Raw genomic sequence first — 24,614 nt, 5'->3', positions numbered from 1 at the left:
ATACCAGCTGCCTGCTTCTTCCTCAATAGTTCTTGCACAATGTGGAGGTGTGCTTTGGGTCATTGTCCTGTTGGAGGAGGAAATTGGCTCCAATCAAGCGCTGCCCACAGGGTATGGCATGGCGTTGCAAAATGGAGTGATAGCCTTCCTTATTTAAAATCCCTTTGACCTGGTACAAATCTCCCACTTTCCCAGCACCAAAGCAGCCCCAGACCATCACATGACCTCCACCATGCTTGACAGATGGTGTCAGGCACTCTTCCAGCATCTTTTCACCTGTTCTGCGTCTCACAAATGTTCTTCTGTGTGATCCAAACACCTCAAACTTGGATTCATTTGTCCAGAACACCTTTTTCCAATCTTCCTCTGTCCAATGCCTGTGTTCTTTTGCCCATACCAATCTTTTCTTTTTATTGGCCAGTCTCAGATATGGCTTTTACTTTGCCACTCTGCCTAGAAGGCCAGCATCCCGGAGTCGCCTCTTCACTGTCGACGTTGACACTGGCGTTTTGTGGGTACCATTTAAAGAAGCTGCCAGTTGAGGACCTGTGAGGCGTCTATTTCTCAAACTAGAGACTCTAATGTACTTGTCTTCTTGCTGAGTTGTGCACCGGGGCCTCCCACTTCTCTTTCTGCTCTGGTTAAAGCCCGTTTGTGCTGTTCTCTGAAGGGAGTAGTACACACCGCTGTAGGAAATTTTCTGTTTCTTTGCAATTTCTCGCATGGATTAGCCTTCATTTCTAAGAACAAGAATAGACTGGCGAGTTTCACATGAAAGTTCTTTTTTTCTGACCATTTTGAGAGTCTTATCGAACCCACAAATGTGATGCTCCAGATAATCAACTAGCTCAAAGGAAGGCCAGTTTTATAGCTTCTCTCATCAGCAAAACAGTTTTCAGCTGTGCTAACATAATTGCACAAGGGTTTTCAGGGGTTTTCTAATCATCCATTAGTCTTCTAAGGCGATTAGCAAACACAATGTACCATTAGAACACTGGAGTGATATTGCTGGAAATGGGCCTCTATACACCTCTGGAGATATTTCATTAGAAACCAGACGTTTCCACCTAGAATAGTCATTTACCATATTAACAATGTATAGAGTGTATTTCTGATTGATTTAATGTTATCTTCATTGAAAAAAACAATGCTTTTCTTTGAAAAATAAGGACATTTCTAAGTGATCCCAAACTTTTGAACGGTAGTGTATATATATATATATAAAACAGTTATATATATATATATTTATATATATATAACTGTTTTGTATATATATATATGTATATATATATAAACAGTTATATATAAATATATATATATAACTGTTTATATATATATACATATATATATAACTGTTTTATATAAATATATAAATATAACAGTTATATATATATAAATATATATATAACTGTTTTATATATATAAAACAGTTATATATAATGTATATATATATATATATAAGGTCCATTGTGATCACTTCTTTCACTAAAGTCTCTCTCTTATTCCTCTCATCCGATCTTTCGCTTGTAGCCTTGAGATCACCATGGCAACAGGATTCAGGTCAGAGATGCAGGATATAAGGCACATCTTGTCTCAAAAAGATGCAGAAAAATTGGTTCACGCGTTCGTTACTTCGAGACTGGATTACTGCAACTCCTTATTATCAGGCTGCTCTAATAAGTCTCTTAGGTCCCTCCAGTTGATCCAGAATGCTGCAGCTCGTGTTCTCACTAAAACTAAGAAAAGAGATCACATCACTCCTGCACTAGCTGCTCTGCACTGGCTCCCCGTAAAATCAAGAATCACTTTTAAAATTCTTCTCTTAACGTACAAAGCCTTGATTGGTGATGCACCATCATATCTTAAGGAGCTTGTCGTACCATATTGCCCCACTAGAGAGCTACGCTCACTAAATGCGGGACTACTTGTAGTTCCTAGAGTCTTAAAAAGTAGAATGGGAGCCAGAGCCTTTAGTTATCAAGCTCCTCTTCTATGGAACCAGCTTCCACCTTCAGTCCGGGAGGCAGACACAGTCACCTCGTTTAAGAGTCGACTGAAGACTTTCCTCTTTGACAGAGCTTATAGTTAGGGCTGAATCAGGTTCACCTGGTCCAGCCCCTTGATATGCTGCTATAGGCTTATAGCTGCCGGGGGACGTTTTAGGATGCACTGAGCACCTATCTCCTCTTTTTTCTATAGGGATGAATTTTCATCTCTCAATCACACGTTACTAACTCTGCTTTCTCCCGAGTCCTTTTGACTTCACGTCTCATGGGGTCATCGGACCCTATAGATCCTATCTGCTGATGGATCATCGAGGTCTGGGTCGTGGAATTCCTGCTCCTGACTACGCCACTGTCCTGTTGAGACTCCGCCCACTGTTGAGACTCCGCCCACTCCTCCTCCCCACCGCCATCTGCCTGATGGATCGTGGAGGTCTCCATCGTGGAATATGCCTACTATGAACTATTCATACACTCTGTCATATTCATTGAATGTATTTTAACTCTAATCTGTCCTTCTGGTCACATGACATCTATTGTTCTGTCCATCCTGGAGAGGGATCCTCCTCTGTTGCTCTCCTGAAGGTTTCTTCCCTTTTTTTCCGCCTGAAGGGTTATTTGGGAGTTTTTCCTAGTCCGATGTGAGGTTTTGGGGCAGGGATGTCTATGTGTACAGATTGTAAAGCACTCCGAGACTTATTTGTAATTTGTGAAATTGGGCTATACAAATAAACTGAATTGAATTGAATTGAATAAGAGTGGAGCGAAGGAGACAAGAGGAAGTGTGATGAATGGAGAAAAGCAGAGTGGGACACAGAAATATAACAACATCACAGATCATGACATATCACAATGGTTTTCCTCACTCTGACCAATGGTGTAACTTCACCACTCACTCACTCACTCACTCTCTTAGTGACTCACTCTAATTTCCAAAGGTCCAAAGTACATTTTTTTGTCAATTATTGCTGACTAAACTGAAAAGAAGGTGACAAATATCGTGCTATTTTGGAGCGAGCGGCTACAGAAAGGATCAAGACATCCTGGAGCGGCCATTCACAATCACAAAAGGGGGCGGAGTCTTCCCACACCTCCTCACACGAGGGGGCGGGGCCTCCCCACACAAGAGGGCGGAGCCTCCCCGCCGATGAAGTCGGTTAAAGTTTACTTGAAAATCACCAGCTGGACAAGAACTTGACCCCAAAGAGTTTAAGACACTTCAGAAAGTCTCAAATTCACGCCACAGTCTTCATTTATTTACACCGCAGGGTCTTTTCTGAATGTTTACGGTCGTATAAACTATAAACTAGTGACGTGATTCTACATATTGACAATTTTTACCCCCAAAAAACTAAAATAATGTGCATTTTATTTTTGAAAATGGCTCAAATCGTCACCGACTGTGTTAAAGCATCCCAAATGTTGCAAGAGAGTCCACCGTTTGGTTTCTCAGTGGGGTTGATTGAGTAACCACGGTTACAGTGACTCCTCCCACTCACCTTGCATGCAGAACTTGAGCTCCTTGGCGTCCGTGACGGTGCCGGCCGCCGTCCTGTCGGGAACCTTCTTGCTCATGCGGTTGTAGTTCCTCCTCTTCTTCGACTCGCCCCACAGGTTGGAGCCGCCGTGCATGCTGGGAATGTTGAGCACGGCGATGCCCTCCAAGGAGGTGTTGCTGAGGTCCACGATGATGCCGTCGCACTGGGCGGAGGGAAAAGAAAGAGATTTACCGCCATATTGTAAATACTACGTAGTGGCGTGTTAGTCTGCAGGTTCTCTGAAGGCTGAATTTATGAATGGATTAGTCCCGACTACCGGGAACTGAGCAATATAAACAGCTTAAACTAGTTATTAATGTCTTAAACTTATCATAAAACTTCGAGGTTAAGGTCTGCAAACAGCTTTATATACAGTATATGTATATATATACACATATATATGTATATATATACATTTTTATATTTGTATATATATATACATATATATATATATGTATATATACATATATATTTTTATATATGCATATTTATACATATCAATATTTTTATATATGTATATATACATGTATATATGTATATATACACATATATATATGTATATATATATATATTCATATATATGTATCTATACATATATATATTTTTATATACATATATATACATATACATATATATATTTTTATATATATATATATATATGAGTATTAGTGAAGAACAATAGTACCGTTGTTTTTTTTATCCATGCTGACATGTTTTGCATCTAAGCCCCGCCTCCATCACGAGTGGCTCCATCTGAAGCCTTCTCTGATTGGCTGCTTTTTTTCATACAACTCTATTCCTGTGAATCAGTCATCGTCAGATCGGCTCCTTGTGTTACCAATAAGAGAGAAAGCTAACGCTAACGTGCTAACGAGCTCCACGGATATTACATTCGCAGTGTATGAATAGATCAGAAAGGAAGATCTGATGCGGCTTGTTTTGAGATTTATTTATATATAAATAAATATATGTATAAATAAATATATATTTACTTAGACAGAAGACAAAAAACAGATGGCAATAAAATAGGCAGGCCCAAAACTTAATGCAATTCACAGTAGGCTGAATATAAAAGACATGACAGCCTCTGGCAAAACATTTAAATTGGCCCCCTGGTGGCCGGCTGCAGCATAGCTCATAAACCCCGCCCCCTTCATTTAAAGCAACGGGACAGAAGACTTTTTACCTCCGTAGTTCTCCCGACACGCTCGTAAAAGGGAGGGGGGGTATTCAGTCGAATGCAATTCGCACTCTCACCACCAGGTGTCGCTTAAAATCACGCACGGCAGTACGATGAACGCCAGAATCGTTCTAAATTGTAACCGATTTTCAGAAGTCGGTCACATCGAGGTTCTTTAAAAAAAAGAAAAGCGACGACAGCTTATTCCCCCCCCCCCCGCCTCATTAATACGAGAACATCACGTTGCTGTAAATCTTTCACATAAAAATACATTTTGTATCGTTCAGAAATCCAACAAGGGCCTCATACTGTGGGGTATTTAAAGACGTGTGTTGTGATGTGTGCGTGGTGTGTGTGCGTGATGTGTGTGTGATGTGTGTCTCACCTCCACCTCGATGCACTCGTTGAGCTTCTTGCAGGTGGCCGATATCGTCTCCGTGGTGCCGAACTCAAAGTACCACAGCTTGTTCTTCATCCTGAGGGAACGACACGAGTCGGACGAGTCAATGTCACGAGCCGGAGTCTCCACCCGAAGCTCCACCCACCCCAAGGCCTCGGCCAGGCAGCCTCCATCGCTCGATAGGAAGTTAACCTCGTCCATCTCATTTCATTTAATTACCTTCGCATTGAAAATGCGGAAGGTAATGTTTTGATCGCCGTGTATGTATTTGTATGCGTGCGTGCTTGTTTGCGTTTTATTCGCATAACTCAAAAAGTATTAAACCGAATCGCATGACATTTGGTGGGATGATTGTTTATTATCCGGGGACCATTTGTTTCGATTTTGGGATCGATCGGGTCAAAGGTCAAGGTCAAGTTCATGAAAAGGTCAAAATCTTCTTTTTACCATGTCAATTTTTATCCAATTGGCATGCAACTAATGCCAACATGTTCATAATTCAATGCCCAATCTTGTGATATGCGAAGGTATGCGCTCTACCGAGTGCCCGCTCAAGTTTTATTTTGTATCTGACTCTTTTATCCAAAGCGTCACATGACATTCACACACTGTAGACGCAGCTTCAGGGAGCTCCTCAGGGTTAAGTGTCTTGCTCAAGGGCACATGGACTAGGGCAGGGGATTGAACCGCCGACCCCCTGATTGAAAGACCGCTGACCCACAGTCGCCTGAAACATCCCAAACATGGCAGGGGGGAACCAGGCGGGGGGTCATTTTGTACTGGCTCGGGCCGGAGAGAGAGAACACCGATTGGCTGTGAGGGGGAACGAGATGTTATGAAAACACCGGCTGGGGGGGGGGGGGGGGGGGTCCTGTGGATCCAGTTGTCTTCTCTCGGCCCCGTTGGGCCCCTCGCTGCAGATAAGCATCTCCTTTAATCCCCAGTGTGAGCAGTGACCTCGTGGCCCCCCCCTCCTCCTCCTCCTCCTCCTCTCCTCCTGTTGTTGTTGTTCTTTTGCAACCTGTGAGCGGAAGTTGCCATATTTGGAAGGTGGAGACGTGACGTGTGTCCACACGCACACCCACACACACCAACACGCACACACACACCCACACACGCACGCATGCACACACACACCAACACACACACACACCAACACACCCACTCACACACCACCATGCACACACACACGCACACACACACACCCAACACGCACACACACACATATACCAAACACACACACACACAGCATTGTCCCCACTGTGTGTCTTTGGCTCGGGGCTCGCATGAGATGCTGCTTGAGGTGTCAGGAGTCGCACATCCCCTCCGCCTCAACAGGCCAGGGAGGGGGGGCTAGTCGATGGGGTGGGGGAGTGTGTTAGAGACACACACACACACACATGCAGACGGAGTGTGAGTGGCAGGGAGGACAATAAGAGCGGCGAGCTGAGTGCTACATGTGGCTACGGGGCCTCTCTCCCCGGGTCAAAGGTCATCTATCATCCGCTGCTGCCCGGACAGAGAGAGAGAGAGAGAGAGAGAGAGAGGACGGAAACCCACTCTGCCAGAGAACCACAACAGAACAGTCACAGCCGTCCGTCACTCTGCGGAAGTTTGTGTACGCTGAATATGAAGAGAGAGAGAGAGAGAGAGAGAGACCCGGGAGGAGAGCGGGTATCTTTCTTTGATCTTTTATTACCTTCTCTCTCTTCCTTCTGCCTGTGGTGCTGGAATATATACGGGCTCAGGACGGACGGCATTAATCATGACTCTTAAAGAGTCTTTTCCTCTATTCTTCTTCTTCTTCTTCTTCTTCTTCTTCTTCTTCTTCTTCTTCTTTTACTTCTTCTTCTCCTTCTTCGTCTACTTCTTCTTCTTCTTGTGTCTGTCATGTTTCTTTTATTAGAATTTTTCTCCACACATCAGTGACATGGAGCTGATCATGTGACCGGACCAACTTTCATGAAGCCGCACCGTGAAAGAGTTAAAGTGAAAGACGAAAACCGTTGAGACCTGTCAATCACCTTGTAGCTCCGCCCCTAAAGCGTCCCCTGCTTTATGGTCTGTGTGACTCTGAATGACAATAAAGTATAAATGATGAATGCTGTATAGAAGAAGACTTGAAACTAGAGACTGAGACATGAACTCATGTTTACAATGTTTACTGAGCGAATACATCAAGAGAGAAGTAGAGTCACTATATAGACTTCTATACAACCAGAGGAGCCCCCTGGTGGTCAAGAGAGAGAATGCAACTTTAACACATGAAGTATAGACTTCTATACAACCAGAGGAGTCGCCCCCTGGTGGTCAAGAGAGAGAATGCAGCTTTAACACACGAAGCATAGACTTCTATACAACCAGAGGTGTCGCCCCCTGGTGGTCAATAGAGAGAATGCAGCTTTAACACATGAAGCATAGACTTCTATACAACCAGAGGAGTCGCCCCCTGGTGGTCAGTAGAGAGAATGCAGCTTTAACACATGAAGCATAGACTTCTATACAAGCATAAAATGAAGATTGTATTATCCTTTATTCATATATTGGTGTTAAATGTTTGGGATATCTGCACCGAGCGGGGAGACGTTTTCAAGTTTGAGTAAAAAAAAGAAGGAAAAAGAATCCCCCGTTGAAACAATGATCGAATTTATCTCTATATTATTATTTGCGACGTCATACAAACCAAAAAGCTTCTGACGAATGAAGCCGTCAAAGTTATTGATTCCCATTGTCTGGAAAGGTCACGTGACGAGGTATTGCTGACCTCTGACCTCGTCCACCTGGAGCTCCACCTTCTACCCTCCAGGACCTCCCCTCTAACTTCACCTATAACCTTTTTGTTTGTTAGCGTTAGCTCAGAACTTTTCCCAGAACCAACGTCCACATCCTCGGTCCTCACGGCTAAGTGCATCTTTAACACAAACGCGGTCGGGTTTGGGTTCTGCGATCGATTGCTGACGATCTCGGGTTTCCACGGTAACGGACGCCGGTTGGTTACGAGATTACTCGCGATCGCTAACGATGTTTAAAAAGGTGGTCAGTTCTTTCATCTGGACCGGTTACCTGCTGTTGAACTTCTCGGGGTGCTTCTCCCGCATCAGGTGGAAGCGATGGGCGATGGAGGCGTCCTGCAGGAGAGAGAGCGGGAGATTACCCACAGTGCATCAGGAAACCAAAAATACACGTTAGCACATCTTGCTGAGGGTAAAAATATAGTGTTTTCGTCTATATACGGGACGTGAATTAAAGGAACATTAAATTGTCCGTCTGGCTGTGAAGGGAACTTAAAGTCTCACTTCTAACCAATCGAGTCGAGTCATTGCATTTTCAGTGAATTATATTATATACAATGCTAAATATGTTAATTTAGTCTTTTACTGAATATATATATATTTATATACACACAATTCAAAATATAATAATCATACACATATAATTATATATATATATTGTATATATTGTGTAAAAAATAAAAACATATCTATATTGTTTATAAATATATATATATTATAAATATATATATATATTATAAATATGTTATGTATATACATATATATATATAATAAATATGTTATGTATATATATATATACAGTTATATTACACATGTAATTGCAAACAATTCGGTCAAAAGTAAAAAGACACCGCTTTGGTTCAACGTTAAGTTTGATTAAAATATTAAGTTATGAATATTAACCCTCAGTCAAACTGATTTAACGTTACCTGTGAATAAATAATAAACTCTTGGTGCTCGTTAGATCCTCCGAACCGAATTATATCTCCTGTTTAACCGCTACGGGGACCAAGAGCGAGCGGAGCATTTTAAAAAGAATATCCGTATATATATATTTATCATGTGTTCTATTATATATTAAAATACACTTCACTTTGATGAGTGGGTAAATGGAGAAGCCAAATGACATGGATGTTGTACTGAAATACAATAAAATAAAATAAAAATGTATGTTCAATTACCCTCAACACACCCATTATATCGTGTTATTATAAGTTATATTACATGATTTTAAGCAAACTGAACAGTATTCTGGAATATAAAACCAACTCGGACTTATGGCACGAAACAGCAGGCTGGAGCAAAAGGTCACAAGTTGATTGGAGCAGGCCTCGGGCTCCACCCCCCCCGCCCATGTGTTTAACCCCTGACCTCTGGGTCAGAGGTGAGCGTACCCCTGATCAGTCACGGGGGCAGCCTCGGTGTGACCTCGCTCACAGACAGACACAAACACCGCGCTGTCACAGCGGCGTTATCGATGCTCCGTTAGCCGGTGACTCGATAAGAGCCTCGAACAACGTGTTGCAGCGCCCACGACCTCCACTAGGGGGAGCAACCACGATGGTTGGCCAACCTTGAGGGGTACGCTCTGTGGCAAAGAAATGTTTACGAAACGTAAACTATTTTCGTTGTGCAAGATAATCTTTGCAAATATATCTTCATATATTTTTTACAAATCTTTAGCCAAAAGTAGAATAATATAGTTAATCTAACGTCATTTAGCCAACCGCCTAGCAAGACGCACAACAGCTTCACAATTCACCAGTGGGGTATTTTCTCATGCGTTTTATGTCCTAGAACAAAACAAGAGAATCCCTGAAGTTTGTGTTTTCATATTTCAAGCGTAAAAAACCCTCAAAAAACAAAAGCAAAGAAACGGCGACTCATTTACGTTTTTTTAGGGATTCATTCTTACAGCACTTCATCCGTCTCACATCCAACGACTGTGGCGCGACTGTGGGTCAGTGGTTAGTAGGTCCGTCTGTCAATCAGGGAGTTGGTGGTTAAATCCCTGCCCTAGTGGATGTGCCCTTGAGCAAGACACTCAACCCCGAATCGCTCCCATGAACGTAACATGTAAAAGTCTCTTTGAGCAGCTTAAAAAGTGCTATATAAATGGATTATTATTATCATTACATATAAAATGCCGTATGAACGTCAAGATGTCCGTGACCCGACATGCTGCACACAATAACACAACAACACAACACACTCGAGCTCTCAGTGCACGTGACCAATTAGACGGAGCGACTCAAATGCGACCGCATGTTGAGTTTGACCAGAGCTGCTGCACTCGGGCCCGAGGACGTGATCTGGTCTGCCCCCCCCCCTCCAGACAAACAGCCTCTGTATATATAAAATAAGTTCAAGACGCGTGCGCTCATAGATTACATAGATTTTCCATGTCAGAGGAAGCGATACGGCTAACGTAGACGTATATGTGGGGCTAACGGTGGGGGGGGGGGGAGTGTCACGTCGGTAATGACGTTAACGCATGGAGACGGAGTTGAGGGCTGATAATAACACCATCTGGTTCCATTAAAGAGACAAGACGCATGACACAACCCGACCCGCCGCCTCCGAGACGATTGAGACTGTGAAATGCTTTTGAAAATGATAGCATATAAAACTTTAAATATATAGAAGTGGAAGCTTCACTGTGGAGACGGACATGTTCAAACACTTGGTCCGATGCGGTAAGTTTCCCATGTGGAGGGACACATTTTACTAATTGGGCTTTAATCAAATAATGTCAATTTTCTTCTTTTCGTGCATCTTGTGTGAGACGTGATTGTGTTATTTCTTTTTACGGGAGCTGAAACAATGTTTTACCCATAATGCAGATTACCAGTATGATTGTGCTCTATTCTCTATTATTCATATGTGACCGTTAAAGAGAGGCGGAGAGGAAAATGCCGACTGTGCATGTGTCATTTTAAGGAAATTAGAGGCTTTATAATTTAAGGAGGGTTCAAACTGCACTTTGAGTCACCTTGACTCCTAACCCAGCTCTTCTAGACCAATGGGTCTGCCACATGGTTAATACTGAGTAATACACACATTATATACAAAAAGTGATTTATTTTTATCTGAAAGTGCTCAAGAAATCACATAAATAGAAAAGTCTAATTAATTTGCATACTTGTAATCACCTGTAACGCTCGTCTATCGGGTGTTTTCCCTTTTAGCTAGCTAACGAAATTCTTCTTTTTCTTTTTTTGAGTCACCGTGACTCCTAACCCAGCTCTTCTAAACCAATGGGTCTGCCACATGGTTAATACTGAGTAATACACACATTATATACAAAAAGTGATTTATTTTGATCTGAAAGTGCTCAAGAATTCACTTAAATAGAAAAGTCTAATTAATTTGCATACTTGCAATCACCTGTAACGCTCGTCTATCGGGTGTTTTCTCTTTTAGCTCGCTAACGAAATTCTTCTTTTTCTTTTTATTTCTAAAAAGAAAATGCCGTGCGTCGGTAAAAACTCCAATCCAATAAAAAATATTCGGAGCTCTCTCTGACCTGAGGTATCCAACCATCCCCGATAACGTAGGGCTGCCTTTAGGTCACGCTCCATCAGCGCCGCGCGAAGGGAAAGAGAAAAGTGGAACCTGAAGATGACGCTGCCGTCGAGGAAGCAACAAGTCAATAAGTTAATGAGTCTCTGCTTCCTGGAGGTGAAAAGATGGTGCATATTTACACCTGCAGATGCAACCGTGACCGTGTGAAGGCCGTTCTGGCACCGGGCCGACGTGTGCAGGTGTTCCGACGCATCCAGGAAGCTCGTGACAAGACAGGTGGACAGGGGGGATTATACGCATCCGCGGTACTCATCGACAGAAAAACAACAACAGCAAAAACTATTTTTAAAAAGAAAGAAAAATTGTCTGGAAACTGTCAGTTCACCCCCATTGGCCTCTGGAAAGGGGCGTGGCTAGTTTAATGTTAGTCGGCCTCTAAACTCTCCTCATTTGGTTTCCTTTTGAAACTACTCTCTTATTATTATTTATATTATTATGGAGGCCCATCACTGTCGAGAAAAGAAAGAACAATGAAATGTTCTGCATATAAAAATACTAATATTTTAATAATCAAATGTGATACAAAATCAAACCTTTGAACACGGGACGACGCGTACGTGACCTGCAAGCACGCAGACCTACGTATGACATCATCGCTCACGGCACAAACTTATGCTCTGAAGTTTCCAGTTTTAGTCCAGGTGTCAATGCGCTTGTATGTGTGCGTGTGTGTGTGCCCGTGTTTCATCATGTGTGTGTGTGTGTGTGTGTGTGTTCGTTCCTCCCGTCTTTAAGACCAGCCAGGTGTCACTCAGCACGGTCATTCATTACCGCGGTAACCTGGCCTGAACCTGGCAGGCGCTCACTTCCTGTCACCGATACTTCCACTGACCTTCAGTCTGTGCCAGCGCTGCACAAACACACACACACACACACACACACACACACACACACACACTTGCTGACCGCGATGTCAGGGAGTCACTGTAACTGATGCGGCGCTCGGATTATGAAGGATCCCGGTGGAGAGCGGCGCCTCCGGATCAGCCGAGCGACGTTCACGCGTTCGGTCCGACGCGCCTGAAGAAGCCGACGCACCGCGTACGATGAGCGTACGATGAGCGTACGATGAGCGTACGATGAGCGTACGATGAGCGTACGATGAGCGTACGATGAGCGTACGATGAGCGTACGATGAGCGTACGATGTGCGTACGATGTGCGCACTACGCTCTCAAATGTAAAATGTGCACTTTCTCCTGACCACCTGGGGCGCCTCCTCTGGTTGTATAGAAGTCTATGCTTCATGTGTTAAAGCTGCATTCTCTCTCCTGACCACCCTCTAAGAAGTCCTTCGCGCATGTGTTAAAGCTGCATTCTCTCTCCTGACCACCAGGGGGCGACTCCTCTGGTGCTCAGAAAATCTATTTAAATTGATTCCAGATGAACCGCAGTACCCCGTCAGTCCTCCTGGTTGCAGCGTTTGGACCAATCAGGTGAGAGCAGCAGCTCGCGACTTATACGTCCATCGGAGGAGGAGCGGGGATCGTCTTCGCCCTGAGAAACATTCTGGAATCCACCATGAACACCAGGAACACAAACCACACAGTCGAGCACACACATCTACACAACTACACACATATACACATCTACACACACCTACACATCTACACACATCAACACATCTACACATCAACACACATCTACACACACCTACACATCTACACATCAACACACATCTACACAACTACACACATCTACACACACCTACACACCTACACATCAACACACATCTACACAACTACACACATATACACATCTACACACCTACACACATATACACATCTACACACACCTACACATCAACACACATCTACACAACTACACATACACATCTACACACCTACACATCTACACACCTACACATCATACACACATCTACATCTACACATCTACACACATCTACACCTACATATACACACATCTACACATCTACACATATACATCTACACTATTACATACACATATACACATCTACACATATACACATCTACACTACACACATCTACACACTACACATACACATCAACACACTACACTACACACATATACACAGCAACACTACACATACATCACACTAACACTATACACATCTACACAACTACACACATATACACATCAACACACACCTACACATCTACACAACTACACACATCTACACACATATACACATCTACACACATATACACAACTACACATCAACACACATATACACACATATACACATCTACACAACTACACACATATACACATCTACACACCTACACATCAACACACATCTACACAACTACACACATATACACATCTACACACACCTACACACATATACACATCAACACACATCTACACAACTACACACATATACACATCTACACACCTACACACATATACACATACACACATCTACACACCTACACACATATACACATCAACACACATCTACACATCAACACACATCTACACACCTACACACATATACACATCAACACACATATATTACTACATCTACACATACACATCTACACATCAACACACATATACACACACCTACACAACTACATACACATCAACACACATCTACACAACTACACACATATACACATCTACACACCTACACATCAACACACACCTACACAACTACACACATATACATCACATACATACACACATCTACACACTATACACACATACACATATACACATCTACACAACTACACATCAACTACATCACACATCTACACAACTATACATCTACACATCTACACATCTACACATATACACATACACATCTACACACATCTACACATACACATCTACACATCTACACACACATCTACACACCTACACATCAACACACATCTACACAACTACACACATATACACATCTACACACCTACACATCTACACACCTACACATCTACACATCAACACACATCTACACAACTACACATCTACACAACTACACACATCTACACACCTACACACATCTACACACACCTACACATCTACACACACCTACACATCTACACACATCTACACACCTACACATCTACACACATCTACACACCTACACATCTACACACATCTACACACCTACACATCTACACCCCCGCCGCTGCAGAGGGATCGTCTTCCTCCTGGCGTGTTTCATGTCTGCTGACACGCCGTGATCTCCTCCTCTCAGAGTCACGGGTTCTTTCCGGGCCGCGGCGGGTCGGGTGACCGATGCGTCGTTTTATCCGCCCGCCGTCCTCGCCGCGCGGCGCTCGCCATACTTCCGCGTTCGTGGTGAAACAACGGATTTAGTTCTCGGGCCTCTCGCCGTTTGATCCTAAAATAATCCTCACACTGATTTACGAGGGACGCATCCGGACCGGTATCAGGTCACCTGAGGTATCAGGTCACCTCAGGTATCAGGTCACCTCAGGTATCAGGTCACCTGAGGTATCAGGTCACCTCAGGTATCAGGTCACCTCAGGTATCAGGTCACCTGAGGTATCAGGTCACCTCAGGTATCAGGTCACCTCAGGTATCAGGTCACCTGAGGTATCAGGTCACCTCAGGTATCAGGTCACCTCAGGTATCAGGTCACCTCAGGTATCAGGTCACCTGAGGTATCAGGTCACCTCAGGTATCAGGTCACCTCAGGTATCAGGTCACCTGAGGTATCAGGTCACCTCAGGTATCAGGTCACCTCAGGTATCAGGTCACCTCAGGTATCAGGTCACCTGAGGTATCAGGTCACCTGAGGTATCAGGTCACCTCAGGTATCAGGTCACCTCAGGTATCAGGTCACCTGAGGTATCAGGTCACCTGAGGTATCAGGTCACCTCAGGTATCAGGTGATACCTCAGGTATCAGGTCACCTCAGGTATCAGGTCACCTGAGGTATCAGGTCACCTCAGGTATCAGGTGATACCTCAGGTATCAGGTGATACCTCAGGTATCAGGTCACCTCAGGTATCAGGTCACCTGAGGTATCAGGTGACCTGAGGTATCAGGTGAACCTGAGCAGCCAGAAGGCCTGTCATAATAATATGAAGCCACATGGAGCGGTAGAAGGAGGCGGAGCTTAATGCACCTGGAGATGTTCCTGTCATCACTTCAGGTATGTTTTCAGGCTGTTTTCCTTCCTTCCTTTCTTTCTTCCTACTTCCTTTCTCCCTTCCTTCCTATCTTCCTTTCTTCCTTCCTTCCTTCATTTATTGTTCCTTCCTTCCTCATTTCTTCCCTTTCTTCCTACCTTTCTTCTTTTCTACCTTCCTTTCTCCCTTCCTACCTACCTTCCTTTATTTCTTTCTTCCTTCCTTCCTTCCTACATATCTGCCTCGCTACATACCTCCCTCTCTCCATCCTTCCTTCCTTCCTACCTTTGTCCCATCCTTCCTTCTTATCTTTCTTCCTACCAACTTTTCTTCCTTTCTCCTTTCCTATACCTTCCTTCCTTCCTTCCATTCATTCCTTTCTTCCTTTCTACCTTACCTCCTTCCTCCCTCCCTCCTTACCTCCCTCCCTCCCTTCCTTCCTTCCTCCCTCCCTCCCTCTCTCCCTTCCTAAGGGAGCAGATTGAAACAGAAACCAGAAGAGGCGGTTCTGTGTCTTGACGGTTCTGATCGGCCCCACTCGCTCTGCGTCATCCACCATGAAGTCAGCGAGATGAAGGACGGATGACTGTGCGGCTCTCAGCTTCGGCCTTGCCAGCAGCCTCCCGTCTCCACGGCAACGAGAAAGCACTCGCGAGTCCCGGTGCGGTCGGTGAACCAGATCTGACGGTAAGCGATGGCCTCCGCTCGGCTCAGGTGTCGCCAGGTACTCGCCATCTGCCGTGATTTTGTTTAATGGCCGTGAAACACCGGCGTGTTGTCGTCAGGACCCCGACGCAGACAGGCGTTCAGAGAGACCGCCGGTTTAACTCTTCTTAAATATATTACATAATCCCATGAAAGACCCTCTCAATACCGACCACCGCCTGTGACTCTCGCCACCAAGCAGAGTGAATAAATAAATAAATAATAAAATAAAAATAAATAAAATAAATAAAATAAATAAAATAAATAAAATAAATAAAATAAATAAAATAAATAAAATAAAATAAATAAATAAATAAAATAAAATAAATAAATACATAAAATAGAACAGCATCAGCCGCTTTAACCACATCCAACAAGTATGTAATGCGTCCTTGCTTACACCTGCACGTCAATCACCGGCAACTGTCAATGCAACGCGGTTAAAAAACGTCACTTCAAAACAACCCGGCGTCTCCTTCGGGTGCTGCATCTTCGATAATAATAAAAAGGTGCAACCGTACATATGGCGGTGACACATTAGTGTGTTGTTGGCTTCCTCCGCGTGATGTTGCGACACCGATTCAGGACTCAGCGGGGGAGGAGCAGTTATATAACAACACCGTGGTTCATCCTCTTCTTGCCAAAAAAGCCCATGTACTCCTCCATGTGCACATATGTCTCCTTCACACTGGTATATGTCTCCTTCACACTGGAATGTCTCCTTCACACTGGTATATGTCTCCTTCACACTGGTATATGTCTCCTTCACACTGGAATGTCTCCTTCACACTGGTATATGTCTCCTTCACACTGGAATGTCTCCTTCACACTGGAATGTCTCCTTCACACTGGTATATGTCTCCTTCACACTGGTATATGTCTCCTTCACACTGGAATGTCTCCTTCACACTGGTATATGTCTCCTTCACACTGGAATGTCTCCTTCACACTGGTATATATCTCCTTCACACTGGTATGTCTCCTTCACACTGGTATGTCTCCTTCACACTGGTATGTCTCCTTCACACTGGTATATATCTCCTTCACACTGGTATGTCTCCTTCACACTGGTATATGTCTCCTTCACACTGGTGTGTCTCCTTCACACTGGTATGTCTCCTTCACACTGGTATATATCTCCTTCACACTGGTATGTCTCCTTCACACTGGTATATGTCTCCTTCACACTGGTATATGTCTCCTTCACACTGGTATGTCTCCTTCACACTGGTATATGTCTCCTTCACACTGGTATATGTCTCCTTCACACTGGTATGTCTCCTTCACACTGGTGTGTCTCCTTCACACTGGTATGTCTCCTTCACACTGGAATGTCTCCTTCACACTGGTATATGTCTCCTTCACACTGGTATATGTCTCCTTCACACTGGAATGTCTCCTTCACACTGGTATATGTCTCCTTCACACTGGTATATGTCTCCTTCACACTGGAATGTCTCCTTCACACTGGTATATGTCTCCTTCACACTGGAATGTCTCCTTCACACTGGTATATGTCTCCTTCACACTGGAATGTCTCCTTCACACTGGAATGTCTCCTTCACACTGGTATATGTCTCCTTCACACTGGAATGTCTCCTTCACACTGGTATATATCTCCTTCACACTGGTATGTCTCCTTCACACTGGTATGTCTCCTTCACACTGGTATATATCTCCTTCACACTGGTATGTCTCCTTCACACTGGTATATGTCTCCTTCACACTGGTATATGTCTCCTTCACACTGGTGTGTCTCCTTCACACTGGTATGTCTCCTTCACACTGGTATATATCTCCTTCACACTGGTATGTCTCCTTCACACTGGTATATGTCTCCTTCACACTGGTATATGTCTCCTTCACACTGGTATGTCTCCTTCACACTGGTATATGTCTCCTTCACACTGGTATATGTCTCCTTCACACTGGTATGTCTCCTTCACACTGGTGTGTCTCCTTCACACTGGTATGTCTCCTTCACACTGGTATGTCTCCTTCACACTGGTATATATCTCCTTCACACTGGTATATGTGTCCTTCACACTGGAATGTCTCCTTCACACTGGAATGTCTCCTTCACACTGGTATATGTCTCCTTCACACTGGTATATGTCTCCTTCACACTGGTATATATCCTTCAGTTTGTTTCACACTGGTATATGTTTTCCTCCCAAATTGACTTGTATATATCCTAGTTTGTTTCTGACAACATGTTTTCCTCCCCGCATAGGAACGAGGTTATTAATGTCTGTGGAGGGGTCAAAATGTAATATTAATATTTGTTTTAACCCAATTTTCTTTTACTAAACTCTGGTTGTTATTGGCCGGTTTATACTGAAGCTCTATCAGCACTTTTTAAAATAATCAAAAAAAATCAGTTTTCATTGAGCAAAATTATTATGACTCGTATTACTTACTTTTAATGATTTGTATTAATTACTTTTAATAGTATGTGTTACTTACTTTTAATGCTTCACATTGTGTGTATTTTGTGTTCTTCGTACAACATATAATGTTGTAGTGTGTCTTATCATTGTTTATGTTTTATTGCTTTATGTTTGTTATTGTTTTATGTTTTTATTGCTTTATGTTGGTTATTGTTTACGTTTGTTATTGTTTTATATTTGTTATTGTTTTATGTTTGTTTTTGTTTATGTTTGTTATGGTCTGTCAAGGGACTACAGATGCTAATTAGCTGTGTAGCTACAATCTAGTACAGAGCATTACATGGAGACATTAATGTTTGTACATGTTCCCTTTTTAATAAACATAATAATAATGAAGGAAGGCCAGTTCCTAATAGGAGCTGAGCAGGGGGGGGGCTATTTATAGGATGTCCGTGAGCCGATGACTGAGGGATTCATTTCAATTATATATACAGTATATATACATACATACATACATTCGACTGCATTGGAAACTATAATCAGCGGACTAGCAATGCTCACACTTTTTTGTTGTTGTTGTTTTTTTGTGTCACAAAAAAAAAAAAAAAAAACGTCCCTGAGCTTTTTACACAAGCATCTCCGTCAGGATAAGGTAAAAAGGTTGCTAAGCAACTGGGACCTGGCAGCATGTTTTGTTTCCGGCCCAAGAGGGGACAGAAAGCCACTGATGAAGATACTAATTGGTTTGGTCCACACAGGCCGAGTTAATCTCTCTCACCGCCTTGTTTTTGTTGTCTTCCGACAGGTTTTGACATATTTGTATATTTCATCTGGCCTATTATATGTAATTATTCAGCTAAATTAGTTATGGTCTTACGTCCATGCACATGGCCACCGGTTTTTATCAAAGTTTATAAAAGCAAAAATATTAAGCGACTGCTTGTTCTTCAACATCTCAGGTCATGTGATATTTTGGTTTTAAATCTTTTTTTGTATTGCCTTTTTCCAGTCCCCGAAAGAGAGTGGAGGAACACAACACATTGTGTTGTTGTCGACTGTTGGGCCCCTCACCACGCCGATGGAGAAGTAGTTGTTGACGATGCTGTAGGGGACGGGGTCGCCCTTCTCCTCCTTGTCGTCGGGGACGATGTCGATGTTCCAGCGGTCCAGCGCCACCTCGGCGCCGTGTTCGATGTCCCGGAGGAACTTCAGCAGGCTGCCGCCCTCGTAACCTTTATTAATAATAAAATGAAGTTCCATTAAACTCAAGGAAGTAATATTGTAGAAGTTTAAATGTAGAAAAAAAACTGCAGAAGAATCTCTCATTTCTTATAAAATAAAAAATTCTGGGTTTTCGCGCAAGGGATAATTCTCTCTGACCAATCGGTGAGCTGCTCGGTTTAACTCCGCCTTCTTGTCGTGACTCGGCTCGCTTTGAACCGCAAACGTGGTACAACAAAATATAAAGTACCGGGTACTATACCAAAGTAAAAGTACCAGGTACTATACAAAAAAGTACTATACTAAAGTAAAAGTATACGGTAGTATACAAAAGAAAAAGTACCAGGCTTCCTCCCTTCCTTCCTTCGTTCTTTCCTTTGTTACGTCCTTCCTTCCTTCCTTCTTTCGTTCGTTCCTTCCTTCCTTCTTTCCGTCCTTCCTTCCTTCCTTCGTTTGTTCCTTCCTACCTTCTACCTTCCTTCCTTCCTTCTACCTTCCTACCTTCGTTCCTTCCTTCCTTCCTCCTTCCTTCCTTCCGTCCATCCTTCCTTCTTTCGTTCGTTCCGTCCCTCGTTCCGTCCTTCCTTCCTTCCTTCGTTTGTTCCTTCCTACCTTCTACCTTCCTTCCTACCTTCGTTCCTTCCTACCTTCGTTCGTTCGTTCCTTCCTTCTACCTTCCTACCTTCCTACCTTCGTTTGTTTGTTTGTTCCTTCCTTCCTCCTTCCTTCCTTCCGTCCATCCTTCCTTCCTTCCTTCTTTCGTTCCTTCCTTCTTTCCGTCCTTCCTTCCTTCCTTCGTTTGTTCCTTCCTACCTTCTACCTTCCTTCCTTCCTTCTACCTTCCTACCTTCCTACCTTCGTTCCTTCCTTCCTTCCTCCTTCCTTCCTTCCTTCCTTCCTTCCTTCCTTCCTTCGTTCGTTCCTTCCCTCGTTCCGTCCTTCCTTCCTTCCTTCGTTTGTTCCTTCCTACCTTCTACCTTCCTTCCTTCCTTCCTACCTTCGTTCCTTCCTTCCTTCCTACCTTCCTACCTTCGTTCCTTCCTTCCTTCTACCTTCCTACCTTCCTACCTTCGTTTGTTCGTTTGTTCCTTCCTTCCTTCCTTCCTCCTTCCTTCCTTCCTCCTTCCTTCCTTCCGTCCATCCTTCCTTCCTTCCTTCTTTCGTTCGTTCCTTCCTTCTTTCCGTCCTTCCTTCCTTCCTTCGTTTGTTCCTTCCTACCTTCTACCTTCCTTCCTTCCTTCTACCTTCCTACCTTTCACCTTCCTTCCTTCCACCTTCCTTCCTTCCTTCCTTCTTTCGTTCGTTCCTTCCCTCGTTCCGTCCTTCCTTCCTTCCTTCGTTTGTTCCTTCCTACCTTCTACCTTCCTTCCTTCCTTCCTACCTTCGTTCCTTCCTTCCTTCCTACCTTCGTTCGTTCCTTCCTTCCTTCTACCTTCCTACCTTCGTTTGTTCCTTCCTTCCTTCCTTCCTCCTTCCTTCCTCCTTCCTTCCTTCCTTCCGTCCTTCCTTCCTTCCTTCTTTCGTTCGTTCCTTCCTTCGTTCCGTCCTTCCTTCCTTCGTTTGTTCCTTCCTACATTCTACCTTCCTTCCTTCCTTCCTCCTCCTTCCTTCCTTCCTCCTTCCTTCCTTCCTTCCTTCCTTCCTTCCTTCCTTCCTTCCTTCCTTCCTTCCTTCAGCTCTAAAGTGCTGCTCCTCCCTCGGGTCGCTCCAGTGTTTCCTCCTCCAGAAGATGATCTATTGGACGAGTCCCTAAGCCCCTCCCCCTGAACCGGCTGCTTAGCGACCACCTGCCGTTCATAAAGCGGGTAAGTGCTCCTGGCCCAAAGTGCTGCAGCGAGCCACGAGGCTCTGAGCCCGTGAGATGGACCAGGACCAGACGTCTCCACCCCGACACTCGCTGGAAGTCGATCGACCAACGCTTTACTGTTCAAGAGACTCAAATCCTCCGTGGACCTGTTCTTGGTTTTCACTGAAATATTCAACGCAGAACTTCAAATCTTTACTAAAATGTAAAAAATATATTTCTTAAACACAACGCAACACACACAAGACACGCACGCACACAAAAACACACAAACAACACACACACAGGCAAACCCACGACACACAACACACATTCACACACAAACAACACACACACATAACACTCACACACACACACACAGACAACAAACACATACAACACACAAGACAGACAAACAACACTCACACACACATATACACACACGCACACACACACATATACACACACGCACACAAACAACACACGAAACACTCTCACACACACACAGAGACAACAAACACACACAACACACAACACAGACAAACAAAAGTCACATACACACACACACACACATACCATATACAACATACACAAAGACACACACACAAACAATACAAACACACACACATACACAAACAACACTCTCACACACACACACACACCATACACACAACATACACACACACACACCATACACACAACATACACAAAGACACACACACAAACAATACAAACACACACACATACACAAACACTCTCACACACACACACACACACCATACACACAACATACACACACACACCATACACACAACATACACAAAGACACACACACAAACAATACAAACACACACACACACTCTCACACACACACACACACACTCACACACACACACAGCGCCTCACCTCCCCCCCAGCGGAGGCAGCGGGCGAGGTCGTTCCCCGTGCCGAGGGGCAGGATGGCCACCGGGGGGCGCCGGGCCAAGTTGGCCTTATCTGCAGAGACAGAAGAGCTGGAGTCAGTTGCCCAGAGCGCCCGGGGGCCGTCGGCCTGGGGGCCCGGTGGACCAGAGCGCCCGGGGGCCGGCGGCCCGGCGGTTGTGTCAACGTTGTAATCCCAGAGGGCCGCGGGTCCTTCCAGTATTCCTGGCGGTCATCCCCGGAGCGCCGTACATGTGTTGGGATTAGGGGTCAAAGGTGAGAGGAGGAACGTGGTGGAGGTCGTCTGCTCTCACCTCCAGAACTCACAGATGTTTAACTTTGGCCTCAAAAAACACAACAATCTTTCGGCGTCTCGTCATTCAGAGGAAACTAGACACCTCCTCCTGGTCTCAGCTGTCAGTCACAGGGCGTGGCAGGAGGAGGGCGCTCTGATTGGCTGCTCTGATTGGCTGTTCTGATTGGCTGTTCTGATTGGCTGTTCTACAGATACAGGTATACGGTATTTATTATCGACCCTGTGTCCCGCCATCTTTGAAACGTGTCGCCAATCGGGATTGAGATGTTTGATAATGATTGACTAGTCTTGGCTCGTCTGGTGGGAGGGGCTTAGACAAGAGAGGGGAGGAGCTACAGGATGAGGGCTGTATTTTGTAAAAATTCTGCATATTTTTTGGGGCTTTTCTATAAAACTGAACTACAATGTGCCGAAAGGACATTTCGCTCACCAATGCCCCCCCCCCCAAATAAATCAACACAATGTTGCCACAACTGCGAGAAACCACGGCGCCAAACCATGAAAGCAAGATGGAGGCCGCGGCTGCTCGTGTGGCGGGAGGCGTACCGATGCAGTCCAGGATCCAGCCCACGGTGCCGTCGCCTCCGCAGGCCAGCACCCGGAAGTCGGGCACGTCGTGGAAAAAGTTGAGCCTGCAAGACGACAAGAAGGAGACGTGCAGAAAGACAAACACAAGCGTCACGAACGCGGCGCCCGGCCTCCGTGTGTCTTCTAGACGCACAGCGAGCGCTCTGATTGGACGAGAGCGGTCCGGACGGGGATTATCTAAACTGTGTGTGATTTAATGTAGAGACACGGGGGAGGGAGGGGGGGAGGGTTTAATCAATGTGTGTCCATTCCAGCTGTGCCCCCCCCCCCCCTTCAAAGAGACCTTTAATGTGTCGTCGGGACAAAGGTGTCGACGGTAGCTTTCATCCGTCTCCATCACCAGACAGACAGCTGCATGGAGGGACGGACCCCCCCCCCCCTTTCACGCCGAGACCACCTGGTCCCCCCCCCCCCCCACCGGACCCTCTAAGCCACGTCTCAAAATAAACACCGTGAGGCGTCGTACGGCGTGTTCGAGGACGGGGCTCTGCTCCACATGGATACATGTGGTGAAAAAAACCAAAAAGAAGGTAGGAAGGAAGGGTAGGAAGTAATGAAGGTAGGAAGGAAGGAAGATAGGAAGGGCGAAAGTTAGGAAAGAAGGTATACAGGAAGGTAGGAAAGAATGAAGGTAGGTCCTCTTCCTGCTCCTCTTCCTCCTGATCCTCTTCCTCCTCCTCTTCCTTCTCCTCTTCCTGCTCCTCTTCCTCCTCCTCTTCCTGCTCCTCTTCCTCCTCTTCTTCCTGATCCTCTCCCTGCTTCTCTTCCTCCTCCTCTTCCTGCTCCTTTTCCTCCTCTTCCTGCTCCTCCTCCTCTTCCTGATCCTCTTCCTGCTTCTCTTCCTCCTCCTCTTCCTGGTCCTCTTCCTCCTCCTCCTCCTCCTCCTCCTCCTCCTCCTCAGCATAGCTGCGTAACACTCAGATATTTTATATTAATGGGAGTTGAGCACAACAATAAAAAAGGGCTCATAATGACGATGAGTCACAATACTGTGGAAGAGCAGAGAAAATATTTAGAGCGATGGAACGAGCGCAGGATGAAGAAGAAGGACAACAGGGTAGAGAGAGAGAGAGAGAGAGAGAGAGAGAGAGAGAGAGAGAGCGAGCGA

General features: G+C 44.6%; 1 protein-coding gene across 3 annotated transcripts in view; it reads right to left on the bottom strand.

Moving 5' to 3' along the window:
• Positions 1-24,614, bottom strand: part of LOC130203365 (diacylglycerol kinase beta) — an 85,000-nt gene that overhangs the window by 11,274 nt on the left and 49,112 nt on the right. For all 3 annotated transcript variants that reach the window (XM_056429484.1, XM_056429491.1, XM_056429499.1), the window contains 6 exons: positions 23,465-23,550; positions 22,588-22,677; positions 19,749-19,909; positions 8,185-8,249; positions 5,107-5,197; positions 3,503-3,704 (listed from right to left, as the gene is read on the bottom strand). In XM_056429484.1, the coding sequence (XP_056285459.1) occupies positions 3,503-3,704; positions 5,107-5,197; positions 8,185-8,249; positions 19,749-19,909; positions 22,588-22,677; positions 23,465-23,550 (695 nt within the window). The remainder of the gene's footprint in view (positions 1-3,502; positions 3,705-5,106; positions 5,198-8,184; positions 8,250-19,748; positions 19,910-22,587; positions 22,678-23,464; positions 23,551-24,614) is intronic.

The sequence above is a fragment of the Pseudoliparis swirei genome, chromosome 2 (assembly GCF_029220125.1).
Source record: "Pseudoliparis swirei isolate HS2019 ecotype Mariana Trench chromosome 2, NWPU_hadal_v1, whole genome shotgun sequence".
Classification (NCBI taxonomy): Eukaryota; Metazoa; Chordata; class Actinopteri; order Perciformes; family Liparidae; genus Pseudoliparis; species Pseudoliparis swirei.
The sequence above is the reverse complement of the archived record's forward strand: the minus strand, read 5'-3'. Positions and strand labels throughout refer to the sequence as shown.